Source organism: Gekko japonicus, unplaced genomic scaffold (assembly GCF_001447785.1).
Source record: "Gekko japonicus isolate JY-2015 unplaced genomic scaffold, Gekko_japonicus_V1.1 scaffold3525, whole genome shotgun sequence".
Taxonomy (NCBI): domain Eukaryota; kingdom Metazoa; phylum Chordata; class Lepidosauria; order Squamata; family Gekkonidae; genus Gekko; species Gekko japonicus.
Window position 1 is genome coordinate 112,426 of NW_015161516.1, and position 12,956 is coordinate 125,381.

Genomic DNA, 12,956 nt, shown 5'->3' on the forward strand with positions numbered 1-12,956 from the left:
AGACAAAACACAGGTGCAGTTCTCATGAGAAAAGCAATAGGCAAGCATTACAGCATCTTCTCCCCCACACAACCTCCAGTAGTTATCTTAAGCATTCCAGCACAGGAGCAGGATGGTAGAAACAAGCCGGGTGCAGCAGGGTGAGGATATGTACACAGAGGTCACACAAAACACAATGGCAGCATGCTGACAGGTACTTGGGACATGGCTTGGGATGGCGCAAGTTTTGTAGCATCATTATGCTCTCTAAGAACACTCCCTTGGAATTAGATTTAGACTGCAAGATACTTGGCAGAGACAGGTTTGAAGCATTTGTTATATTTAAAAAGGTAACAATATGGTACAATTTGTGTATGTTGTGGTGGATCCGTAAGGGGAAATGGCAGATGAAAGGGGATTCAAAATGTAAATAGGGACCAACTTAACAAACTCACACCAGTTTTGCATGTGTGTGTAAAGTGCCGTCAAGTTGCAGCCCTCTTACGGTGATGTTATGAGATGAAAGGATTCTGGATGTTCCCAAAACAATATTTTCCTTTATAGAGCTGAGCATCTGACCCCAGGATGTCTGCCAAGAGCAAAGTCTTATGCATCTTATCAGGAACTCCCTATTTTGGGGCTGAATGTATTTATTTATTATTTTCAATTTATAACCCACCTTTCCTGCACAGGCAGGAAACAAATAAGTAAGAAAGAATGCCAAAACAAGGCCTCTTTGTTCATTGATGTTTTCCACTGCTCTTAGACCAGATAAGCAGACGTAACTACTGACACTTATGAGCAATGGAAGGGCATGCCAATAGAGAAATGCCAGCTCAAATGATGCTCTGATGATGAGATCTGTTGGACACCAATTAGGGATTTATTTCTGTGTAAACTGTCATGGTTTCATTTGGAGTATAAGATCTACTGCCCTTCCTGGCTGGTGCAGAATACAGCTTGGTGTTACAGGGTGCCAAGGTATCCAGTCCTGTATTTTCCTGAGTATTGCAATACACAGTTATTAATCTAACTCTCTGGACTCCGGCTGTGTGTTCCTCATTCAGCCCCGGGAGCACACAGGGCACAGATTTGTGCATCACCAGCAAGGAGCTTTCAAGGCAAGTGATTAAGCAGACATGATTAGCCTTCCTCTACAGAGTCCTCCTTAGTGGTCTCTCTTCCAACTACTGGACCCGCTTAGCTTCCGAGATCTGACGAGATCAGGCTATACCGTGCTGCCTTCCCTCTCCACACCAGTTTTACATCCCTTTAAATGCCAGTGCTTCTCCCAGTAACCCTGGGAAACGTGATGAGTAGCTGGGAAACATGGTAAATATCTCTCTTCTGCCTCCAAACTGGACCTCCAAAGGGTCCCTTGGCAGAGAGAGTGGCTGTTCTAACAAGCTTCGCTGTAGTATGGAATGATCCAAGAGAAACGCAGAAAATATAGAATATAGCTATCATCTTGCTTATATGTGAGCTCCCCATGCCTTCAGGCAGAAGAGTACAAATATTTAGCTTTTCCAGAAGTACAGTTTTCTCTTATTCCCGTGCTTGCTTGGCTAGAATGATACGATTTCAGTTGCTAAGAGGAGCTACAGATCATGTGAAAACTGGGAGCAGGGGTGATAATATGTGGATTGTTATATATATATACTTCTCAGCATGACTGTAGATACAGATCATTAAATCCACAGATTAGGACCATGTTCAGAGAAAGGAAATCATTCTACAAACTTTTGGGAAAGCCTAGTTTTGCAGGAAAATATGAGAATGGGGTTGGGGGGAAAGGTGAGGAGACTTTTAAAAAGTGCATATTCAGCTTACATGAGAAAAGCCAAGATCTTGTGACGCTACATCACAAGTTCTTGGCAGACATTTTGAGGAAAGAGATGATGGTGGAGAAGCCAAGAGACATTTAGCTGTCACCAGAGACAGTGAAAAGTGAGTGAGTTAGTGTCATGGGGCAGTCAGGGCTCTGTGATGGTGAGAAGAGGAGCCCTGTGTAGCCAGCCCTGAGTGATGCTGAGGACTCCTCAGGAGAAGAGGAGCCCCATGTAGCCAGCCCTGAGTCAGTAGAAGCCAGCAAGCAGGAAGATGATCGACAGGCTTGTCAAGTTTCACAATCAACAGCTGAGGCAGAGCCACTAACCCCTCCAGCAACAGGTGAAACCCGGTTGATTGTTCCCAGCCCTCCAGAATCACCCACACCCTTCCCTCCAGCAACAGGTGAAACCCAGTTTGATTGTTCCCAGCCATCCAGAATCACCCACACCCTTGGAGCACCAGAGACAGAGCCTACAAACTGAATTGCAGGAAAGTTGACTGACACCAGCTGCTTGAGTAGTTACAGAATTACTCCTGGGCAACTGACTGCAAATTGGACCCTTAGGCACATGCTTATAAAAATCAGCCAAGGGAGGCTGTGAGTTGTGGAAGGAACATGTCACTAAACTCTTGGCTTGGCAACCACAGTGCTGGACTCTGCTCCTACAGCCCTTAGACTGGCTCTTGACTCTGACCTCGCTTGTGAATGACCTCGGATGGTTGAACCTCATTTTTTTGTGTATCTCTCTGAACGGGACTCTGCTCTCTTGGTAACTGACTTTTGTACTGAACTCTGACTCTGGAATTCGGCTTGGGCTGGACCTAGACGCTGGCAGTTGGTGAGGTGGGTGGGAAGAGTGAGTGAGCAGCAGAGCTGAGAAAGCTGTTGGAAAAATTGGCAAAATAGTTAAATATTCAGAGATTGCAATGGATCTTTGCTTCACTGGAGAGGAGGCATTTTCTTCTATGTAAAAATATTTCTAAAGGAAGGGGTCACAGGAAATCTACAAAACAACAAAGGCACCTAAGACTACATCTTTACCCTTTGAACACACGGTCTACAACAATGGAGATTCTTTTTCTTCTTGACCCCTAGAAGGAAATCACCGGAATGCATTAATCAATGATTATTAGTAAATAGGCTTCACTTTCCCGAGCTTTCTTCCCATTGGCTTTGTGCCACATTCCCTTCCAGGTCAGTTTAAACAATAACACACAAGGTTAACACACATTAACCCTATAATGACTGAATTTTAGACCTTGCAACGTACATATTTCCAACAAAAGGCACCACTGCCAGTGAACTGAGTGAACAGAATAAGCAGGTGGCAACATGATTGAGTGGGGCACTGGCAGAGAAGCTAAGAAAGGCGCTGCCACCATTGGGTGGGTGGGGTGAGCAGGTGTGTGGGCAGTGTGAGCCAATGGAGGTGGGTAAGGGTGGGGAGGCGGCTGAGAGAGGCGCTGCCTGAGCAAGCTGAGAAAAGCTTGCAGAGGCAGTGAGGCGGGTGAGATTCCCCCTTCCCTGCAAGTTCCTCGTGGGTCCCTTCTTGTAATTAAATATCACTGACGTGCCCCAAGAGGCATTCTGAGCTTTGTTAAATTATGTTCAGTTTGTGCGTGTGTGTGAATTTGGCCATTATTCTTGGCAAATCCATCCAAGGAAGTAAGATTAATGGAGAGAATCACATTTCTGTACAGCTGAAGTCTTAAGGGAGCCACTTTTAAATCTTACAGATTATGGGCATTCCGATTATTCACTATGTCAGGAAAGACCTGGAGTAGGACGTTTTCAAGTTAACAACATCTGGCAAGTCCTCAGGACTGAACACTATTACTTGGAGGCCTCACCCTAGTCTGTTCCCTGCATGGTCCCTCTGCACCTGAACCTACCAGCCATCTCTTCTCAAGTGTCATATTGCAGGCAGATAGTCCCTTAGACTGCAAGGAGATCAAATCAGTCAATCCTAACGGAAATCAACCCGGACTGTTCCCTGGAAGGCCAGAGACTGAAGCTGAAGCTCCAATACTTTGGCCACCCAATGAGAAGGGAGCACTCACTGGAGAAGACCCTGATGCTGGTAAAGATTGAAGGTCAAAGAAGACGGGGACGGCAAAGGATGAGCTGGTTAGACAGTGTCATGGATGCAACGGACATGAAATTGAGCATACTCCGGAGCACAATGGAAGACAGAAGGGTCTGGTGTGATGTGGTCCATGGGGTCGCGAAGAGTCAGACTCGACTGTGCGACTGAACAACAAAAGTTACTAGGGACTTTCTCAGCTGAATAACTAGTTCAGCCCATTCACCTTTGCTACAGTCAATCAGATATGTTGGAAACAGGAAATTCAGGAAGTCAAGGGAACCCCCTGGACCCCTTTCTGGGAACAGACACATCTCTCCTGGTGGGTTTGTGGCTTCATTAGCTTTCTGGTTTCAGTCCTGGTTTGAGAGCATCTCTCAGGGCTAGCTTGCTGTGGAACTGATGACTGTACATTACTTTCAGACAGACCACATTTATTGAAGTGCAGGTCACTGTGGAGGGGCTGGTTCACCATTTTCCTAAAACGTATTTTGAAACCAAAAGCAAGGCTAATGGTAAACGTAATTATGGCTTCTCAAGAAATGCGGATAAATTCAATCCTCAATTACCCCAATGCATTGTTTAATACAGCCACAATAACAACCGCTTATGACATGAGGACAGTTTTAGAGATCAGCTGTGTGAGTCTGCAGTAAAACGTGAGTTTTGAGTCCCGCAGCACCTTAGAGACCGAGATTTTTGGAATATAAGCTCTCAAGAATCAAAGTTCCCTTTGTCAGATACAAGTTGGAATGGAGATCCCTGAGTCCTTATATCCAGTCAGGGTGTGTGTGTGTAAGAACATAAGAACATCCCTGCTGGATCAACCCAGTGGTCCATCTAGTCCAGCATCCTGTCTCGCAGAGTGGCCAACCAGTTCCTCTGGTGGGCCAACAACAGGGCAGAGAGGCCGAGGCCTCCCCCTGAGAAGAACACCAGAAGAGCCCTGCTGGATCAGACCAGTGAGGGTCCCTCTAGTCCAGCATCCCGTCTCACACAGTGGCCAACCTGTTCCTCTGGAGTCCAACAACAGGGCAGAGAAGCCAAGGACTTCATAGGAACATCAAGAGCCCTGCTGGATCAGACCAGGGGTCCATCTAGTCCAGCCTCCTGTCTCACACATTGGCCAACCAGCTCCTCTGGAGGGCCAACAACAGGGCACAGAGGCCGGGGCTCTGGGATTCAAAGGATTAGTGCCTCTGAATGTAGATGCACCTCTTAGCCACCAGGGCTAGTAACCACTGATAGACCTCTCCTCCATGAATCTATTGAATCCCCTTTGAAAGCTGTTTATTCCTGTGGCCATCAGTACACCCTCTGGCAGTGAATTCTACATTTTACTCTCCGTGTATAGTAGTATTTCCTTTTGTCCATCCTTAAACTACTGCTCATTGGCTTCACTGGATGCCTTCGAGTTGTAGTATTTTGGGAGAGGGAGAAAAATGTATCTTTGTCCACTCTCTCTCCATCTATGCATAATTATATAAACATCTATGATGTCCCCCCCTTAGCCCTCTCTTTTCTAAACTGAAAAGTTTGAGACTCTTCAGCCTGGAAGGAACTCAGGATGCAAAGATACAATGCACACAGTAAGTAGCTTGAGCAGGACAAAAGAAAAGTCCTTAGGGGCAGAAAATTAGCATCTGTAGCGAAGATAAAAATCCTATGTCCCTATTCCGTCCGGGTGGGGGAGTTCCATTGTTCTGAATTTGTGAATGAAGTCCGCTTCTGCAGTCTGGCATTGAAATCTCCCCTTGAAGCTGCCCTGTTTGAGGGCTGATTATTACATGATGTGCTCCCAAAATAGGCAGTCCGTAAGACTCAGGAACAGGTGTCAGACCTTTTGCTTCCTGGTATGCCTTCTCAAACCTTTCCCCAGTCCTTTGTGCGTGATGCTCTAGCAGGGAGCTCTCATTTTGGTCAGCTTCTGTTCCCTTACTCATGAGAATCGTTTCCCATTGTGTGTAACTCAGGTACACAGAAAGTCTGACTGACCCCAGCTACCATGGACAGATTCTCACACTGGTTAATCCCATCATAGGCAATGGTGGTGTCCCCGATCCGGCGGCTCTGGATGAAATGGGCCTCAGGAAATTCTTGGAATCAGACGGCATCAAGGTGAGCAACAGCAATCTCAGGATGGAAAAAAAAACCAACAAACCAAGGTTGCTACTTGTGACACGTGTTTATTAGTACATTGGCTTCCTTTGGGGTAGCCAGTTTGGTATAGTGGTTAGGAGTGTGGACTCAAGTTTGGGAGAACCGGGTTTGATTCCCCATGCCTCCACATGCAGCCAGCTAGGTGACCTTGGGTCAGTCACAAGTTCTCTCAGAGCTGTTCTCTCAAGAGCAATGCTCAAAAGAGCTCCCTCAGCCCCACCTACCTCACAGGGTTTCCATTGCGGGAAGAGGAAGGGAAGGAGGTTGTAAGCTGCTCTGAGACTCCAAGTGAAGCAGGGTATAAATCCAGTCTCCTCCTCCTCTAAACAGGGGTCCCCAACTTTTTGTGTATGTGAACACTTTTGGAATTCTCACAACATGGTGGGGACAGCGACAAAATGGCTGGCCACAAAATGGCTGTCGCAGGAAGTGGAGCCACCCACAAAATGGCTTCCACCGCTTCCCTTCAGTCACAAAGGAAAGAGTCTGGTGCTGTGGTGACAGTCGCTATCAGAACAATGTCTTAAAAAATCTACCCAGCCAATCAAATCTCCAATGGCTAATCGGACACCTTGCTGAGCAAAAGCCCTACTTGGCCCTGCCTATTTTATAAAAAAAACACGTAACGGGCACCAAGGAAAGGTTTTGGTGGGCAAAACGTCACCCCTAGGCACCACGTTGGGGACGCCTGCTCTCGGGGTGTGTGTGTGTCAATGTTAGGAGGACATTTCCAAAATCATCCAGAAGTTGTTCTTTGTGATACGGTCCTAAATACCCTGCCGAGTGTCATGTTGTGTTCCTTTAGTCTTAAGCAGGGCTCTTTTTGTAGAAAAAGCCCAGCAGGAACTCATTAGCCTAATAGGCCACACCCAACAGCAGAAACTCATTAGCATATTAGGCCACACCCCTGACAGCACAGCTCATTAGCACATTCGGCCGCACCCCCATGTTACCAGAAGTGTGGTCATCCAGCCAAACCCACCTTTTGCTTGTTATTCTGTTTACCTTGTTTGTGGTCCAAACCCAGGGCCTTCACTTTAGAATAATTCATTCTAAAAAACATCTTCCTTGATTACTATGGAAATAATGAGCAGGAGCGGTGGAAAGAGAAGTATGCTAAACTCATTCAAAGAGCCATGGGCTGCACAGAAGCAAAAGGAAAGCGGCACGTTCAAAGGATGGCTGTTCTGTTCCAAGGAACACAGACAACATTATGGGGACAGATAAATATGCCACTGGAGTAAAACACTTTTGCATAGAAAAGGGTGAATGGAACATGTTACCTCAACATTGTCAGTGCTGGAACAATTTGTACTTCTGTTTTTTTGTTTTTTTAAAATTTTGCTTTATTCATGTCCCAACTTTCTCCCCAGTGGGAACCCAAAATAGCTTGCATCATTCTCCTCTTCTCCATTTTATCCTCACAACAACCCTGTGAGGTAGGCGAGGCTGAGAGGGTGTGACGGGCCCAAGCCAGCTTCCATGGCATGAGTGACGATCTGAACCCGGGTTTCCCCGATCCTAGTCCAACACTTTAACCACCACACCACGCTGGCTCTTTTAAATGCAAGTTCAGAATGGTTTTCTTTTTTTATGCCTCCTTGGAATTTGGGGGGAAATGGAGAAATGAGCTCAGGGCAGATTAAATTTTATTTATTGATTTGCAGAAGTGACAGTGAAGGGTCCCTGGCTTCAATAAAAGAGCAAAGAGGGAAAATAGACAAGCAAGGAACACCAGGGAAATGACTCTGCTCCTTAGAAGATGTCTGCTGTGTTGTTTTTAAACAAAACATTCAGCAAACCTGATCTGAAAATGGTATTTTGTGTTCCTGAATAGCCCATTCCAGGCTTCATCTGTTTGGTCACAAGAAGATGGGATGCATCACTTTGGAAGAGGCCGGCGAGTTCATCCAGGGAAAGGTGTACTGCTGTATACAATTATACACATTCTCCAGAGCAGCTATCCCAACCACAGTGCTATGTGGGAAGCTCCTATAAGTTCAAGCACAGAGAAGATGTAAGGGAACTCCACAAAAGAAAACAGGGGCCCCAATCACATGGTCCAGATAATGCGGGTGGGGGGGCGTGGCTGTTCGCCCCGGAGCAAAATAAAGTGCGGTAGCCCGATCACACGGTCCCCCAAGTCTCCGCACTTAGGCTGTTAGCTGGCGATCCCACGGCGATGCTGCAGCATGGCAAAGAAGTGGCGCAGCGTAATCACACAAGCCTTTCGCGTTTGTGCGCATGTGCAGTTCCACAGAGCAGCACTGCTTTCAGTTTCATATTTGTGTGCATGCGCTTACGAAAAACATCCGGTTCGCGACGGGACGTGGACAGACACCGGATGCCACGGGATACTAGCGCCCCCGTGATCAGACACCCGTTCCTGCCCCGCGTTTTCTGAATACTAGTGCACTTTCCAAGGTACTTTTTAACTGCGCGTCTTTGGCGGGACGCCACAGGTTGGCCACGGGTACGCTATGATCGCACACCGAAAATCCGCCTGACATTCGTGTCTTTAGCATGGCAATGTCTCTGTGTGAACGGGGCCTAAGTGTACAAAAGAGTGTTTATTGCAGAGACGTATAAAAACCTTGTAGGGGCCCAAATAAAGCCTCATAAAATGTTCAAAGTTACAAAAAGGACAGTGTCGGACCTGATGTGTTTCAGCTCACAAGAGCCTTCTTCAGAGGTCAAACAGTACCAAATACACCAAGCAACAGAGTCCCTGTAACACATGTAAGGCAATTAACAATAAATAAAATAGGACCAAAATTGGAATGTTCCAATTTGGAACTGAATGACACACCAAAAGGTTTCTCTTTGGGGCCACAACTAAAACTGGCCTTGGATCAGAAGTAGTTGTATGAACTGGAACTAATATGTACCTTCCAGTTTAGGTCCTAAGAGTGCAAATAAGATTGCCTTGTCAGGGACAATGTGCCATCAGTGTGTTGGATTGCAGCTGTTAACATATTGTTGGCACAATGTCCCTGACAAGGAGATGAGCTGTAATTCCAGGGGATCGTCCAGGTCCCCCCTGGAGGCTGGCATCCCTACTTGAGCAAGTGTGAAGGGAGGCCTGGTGGTAGGCCAAGTAGAGGAGGGGGCGCCCTGGCTTTCTCTGCTCACCTCCCAAATCTACAACAGCCCTGTTATGTGCTAAAACTTCCCTGGAGATTGTCAACTTCCCTAGTCTCTGAGGGGCTGCCGGACTCAAATCTAGCTAAGACCAGAATTTTCCACACACGAACCTGCTTGACAGTCCCCTGAGGCTGAATTGGATGGGGTCACGAGGAAATTCCTCCCCACAGGTGTGTCCACCTGGCATAACATCTCTTAAGTCAGGGGTGTCAAATATGCAGCCCAGGGGCCAGATCAGGCCCACAGAGGGCTTCCATCAGGCCCGCAGTGGAACTGGCCATCTCCTGCTTCCAGTTCTGCTGCTGCTGCATCATGGCTTTCTTCGCCAGACTCTCTCAGTCACTCAGCCATTTCATGTTTTCCCCTGGGTCCTAGACTTAGAACCCTGAGCATGAGATTTCTGTGGCGAATGTCAATAAATTAAAAGTAGGTTTGCAGCTTACAGATGCACACCTGAACAGCATACTCAAGATGGCAACAGCACAGACATTTTGATGCAATAATTCAGAGCAAGAGGTGTCAGTTATCAGACACTGTTAAATAAACAAAATATTGCAAGAGTGCTGATGTTTTAAGCATGTTTTTATTTTAAGTAAAAAAAACCAACCTTTGTGTTTGTGTCCTTTATAAAGTTTACATCTCCGCTGCCTGGCATCCTATTTTATGACACACATGGCCCGGCCCAACAAGGTCTCATTTATGTCAGATCCGGGCCTTATAACAAATGAGTTTGACACCCCTGTCTTAAGTTTTGGGCCGCAAGTACACACAATTGTATTTTCCCAGGCATGTGTGGACTGATTTGTTTTTTATATGTGTAGCTTTCCTTGATTTGTTTCAACACTCAGATGTTTGTCTGTGTTCACGGCTTGTTTTGGGATACAAGTACACACAATTGTATTTTCCCATGCATGTGTGGACTGATTTGTTTTTTATGTGTGTAGCTTTCCTTGATTTGTTTCAGCACTCAGATGTTTGTCTGTGTTCACGGCTTTATGGTGTTGATGTTTGGGAAAAGACGGTTGTGGGTGATGGTTTTGATGTTGTGCTTTAACCACTGGTATTATGCTGCTATTCATTAGCTGTAGGTGCGCAGGTATTTCTTTGTTGTTTCTGTGGTTTGTTGGCTTAACTCTTGGAAGATCCTCTGTGAACATCTAGTGGAGCGTGAGCGGTTTAAAAAATATTTCAGATAAATGAAAGAGTACTGGGCATTTGTGCATTTTCCTAAGAACTGTTGCTATGATCTGAACAGGACTGCCTTGTAAATCTACTAGCATTTACAACCCAGTTAAGAATATGAGAACCTTAGAGAAGCCATGCTGGATCAGGCAAATGGCCCATCCAGTCCAACAGTCTGTGTCACACAGTGGCCAAAACCCAGGGGCCATCAGGAGGTCCATCAGCGGGGTCAGAACTTAGTTTTTCAGTTATTGAAGCATGTGGAAGTCACCCCATGGCAACATGTGGTCAATATTATGCATGTATGAATCCTCCCTACCTGAACACTGCTTTTTGCCATGTCAGGGGAGTCTCAGAAAGCCATGTTCAACTTAAACATCACCTCTCACATTTAAGCGTGATTAAGCAGAGTGCTTGCTATGCCTCTCTGACATGGCAGAATAATCAGGTGGAGTCTTAAACATTAAAAATGGACATTTGGTGTGTGATACATAGTCCTTGTTGAGATCAGGAGACAAGAGCAAGAGTCCAGGAGCACCTTATCTCTGACATGGCAGAATAATCAGGCGGAGTCTTATGGACATTTAGTGTGTGATACATAGTCCTTCTTGAGATCAGGAGAAAAGAGCAAGAGTCCAGGAGCACCTTAAAAGACTAACCAAATTTGTGGCAGGGGGGGGGGGCGTGTGGGTCACAACGCACTTCTTCTACAAATTTAGTTAGTCTTTTAAGGTGCTCCTGGACTCTTGCTCTTTTCTCCTGTTAAAAAGGTAAAGGTAAAAGTTTCCCTTGCTCGAAAGCCAGTCGAATCCAACTCTAGGGTTGCGGTGCTCATCTCCGTTTCCAAGCCGAAGAGCCAGCGCTGTCCGAAGACATTTCCGTGGTCATGTGGCCGGCGTGACTAAACACCGAGGCGCACGGAACGCTGTTCCCTTCCCACCAAAGTGGTACCTATTTATCTACTTGCAATTTCTTGCTTTCGAACTGCTAGGTTGGCAGGAGCTGGAACTAGAGACGGGAGCTCACTCCGTCATGCGGCACACTCGGGTCTCGAACTGCTGAACTACCGACCTTCCACAGCCTGAAGTTCAGTGTCTTAACCACTTGAGCCACCGCAACTCCTGTTACAGACAGACTAACACGGCGACCCATCTGGATCTATCTCACTGTTGAGACCAGTGTTAGTTCTGCTGTTGGCGGTCCTGATTGCCTGCACCTGCAATGTCGTCTTCCACAAAGGGATCTAATTTCAGTCCATTTCCAAGTCTAATTTCTAACTGCCTATATTTTGTGTTTTTCACTCTTCCAGGTCCCGGCTCTTTACGGTATTGATACCAGGATGCTGTCTAAAATAATCCGAGACAAGGTAGGCGAAAACTGCAAACACCATTGTTGTTCATTAGCAAAAAAATCCATACTATACCAAAAGCCATTTTTAGGGCCAACTAAAATTGAACCTCTGAGCACAGTAGAACACAGCCTAGCTAGAAAATTTTGGTTGGTGGGGCATGGGGAAATCCAGGGGTGCACCCTGGGCACATCTGCTGCTCCTCTTGCAGCAGCAGCAGCAGCTCCACTGCAACCTCTAGTCCTTTTAATTGGAGATACTCGATTCCAGGCTGCTTTTCTGTGTAAACCGCGGGAAGGGGGGATCTCCAATTCTCTCCCTCTTTTGTATTTTACAGTTTTATCTTATTTTTTTGCAACTTTATTGAATTTTTTTTTTTGCATTAAAAATCTATTTATTTATCATCCTGGAAAAAAGAAAATGAAGCTTCCCTGACTGCCTGGGACCATTTTGGAAACCTCACACGCATCTTACATTTTAATTTCTAAAAAACTTTTGTACAAGGGGGCAGCACACATCTGTGGGGGGCATTGCCCCCAAATGCCCCCACCCATGGCTATGGGCCTGGGGCAGAACAACCTTCAACCCCACCCCCCTTCTATCCAGATATACTTTATATACCAGTTTTCAGAATCAGTAGCGGACATGTGTTTTAGACTTAGCTTAGACTGTTATTAAGTATTGAGACGAGGCAGGTCTTTCATAATAACATGCTTCTTTATTGAACTTCCGAACCAAAGACACAGGCTCGACAGGACCCAATTTATACTTGTGAAAACCACACCCACCTTTAACGACAACCAATACCAAGTAGGCAGCTAGGTTTATTTGCATGAACCATATGTAACTATTGACAGTGTGCGCCTTGGCGTCTAGTCATGCCGGCCACATGACCACGGAAATGTCTTTGGACAGCGCTGGCTCTTCAGCTTGGAAACGGAGATGAGCACCGCATCCCTAGAGTCGGATTTGACTGGCTTTCGAGCAAGGGAAACCTTCACCTTCACATATTGGATTATAAGCAACAAATATGATTGGCCGTTACCGGCAACACAACCAATAGTCTTGAAGGCCTTTGGAGCCTTCGCTCAGACCCAGGCTCCATCCGTACATAACAACTGTATTGTCTGCAAAGATCTCTGGTTGGAGCAAGGCATGATGGGCCGCTGTTTAAAGCCAGGATTCCCCAACGCTGGTCAAAGATTTATTTTATTATCAAGCCAATTTAA

At 46.1% G+C, this 12,956-nt stretch overlaps 1 protein-coding gene across 1 annotated transcript in view; it reads left to right on the forward strand.

The window, feature by feature from the left end:
* Nucleotides 1–12,956, forward strand: part of LOC107125788 (carbamoyl-phosphate synthase [ammonia], mitochondrial-like) — a gene marked incomplete at its 3' end in the record, with an annotated part of 90,389 nt that overhangs the window by 58,755 nt on the left and 18,678 nt on the right. Inside the window, exons 4-5 of the mRNA XM_015429251.1 lie at nt 5,867–6,011; nt 11,689–11,745. Of these exons, the coding sequence (XP_015284737.1) occupies nt 5,867–6,011; nt 11,689–11,745 (202 nt within the window). The remainder of the gene's footprint in view (nt 1–5,866; nt 6,012–11,688; nt 11,746–12,956) is intronic.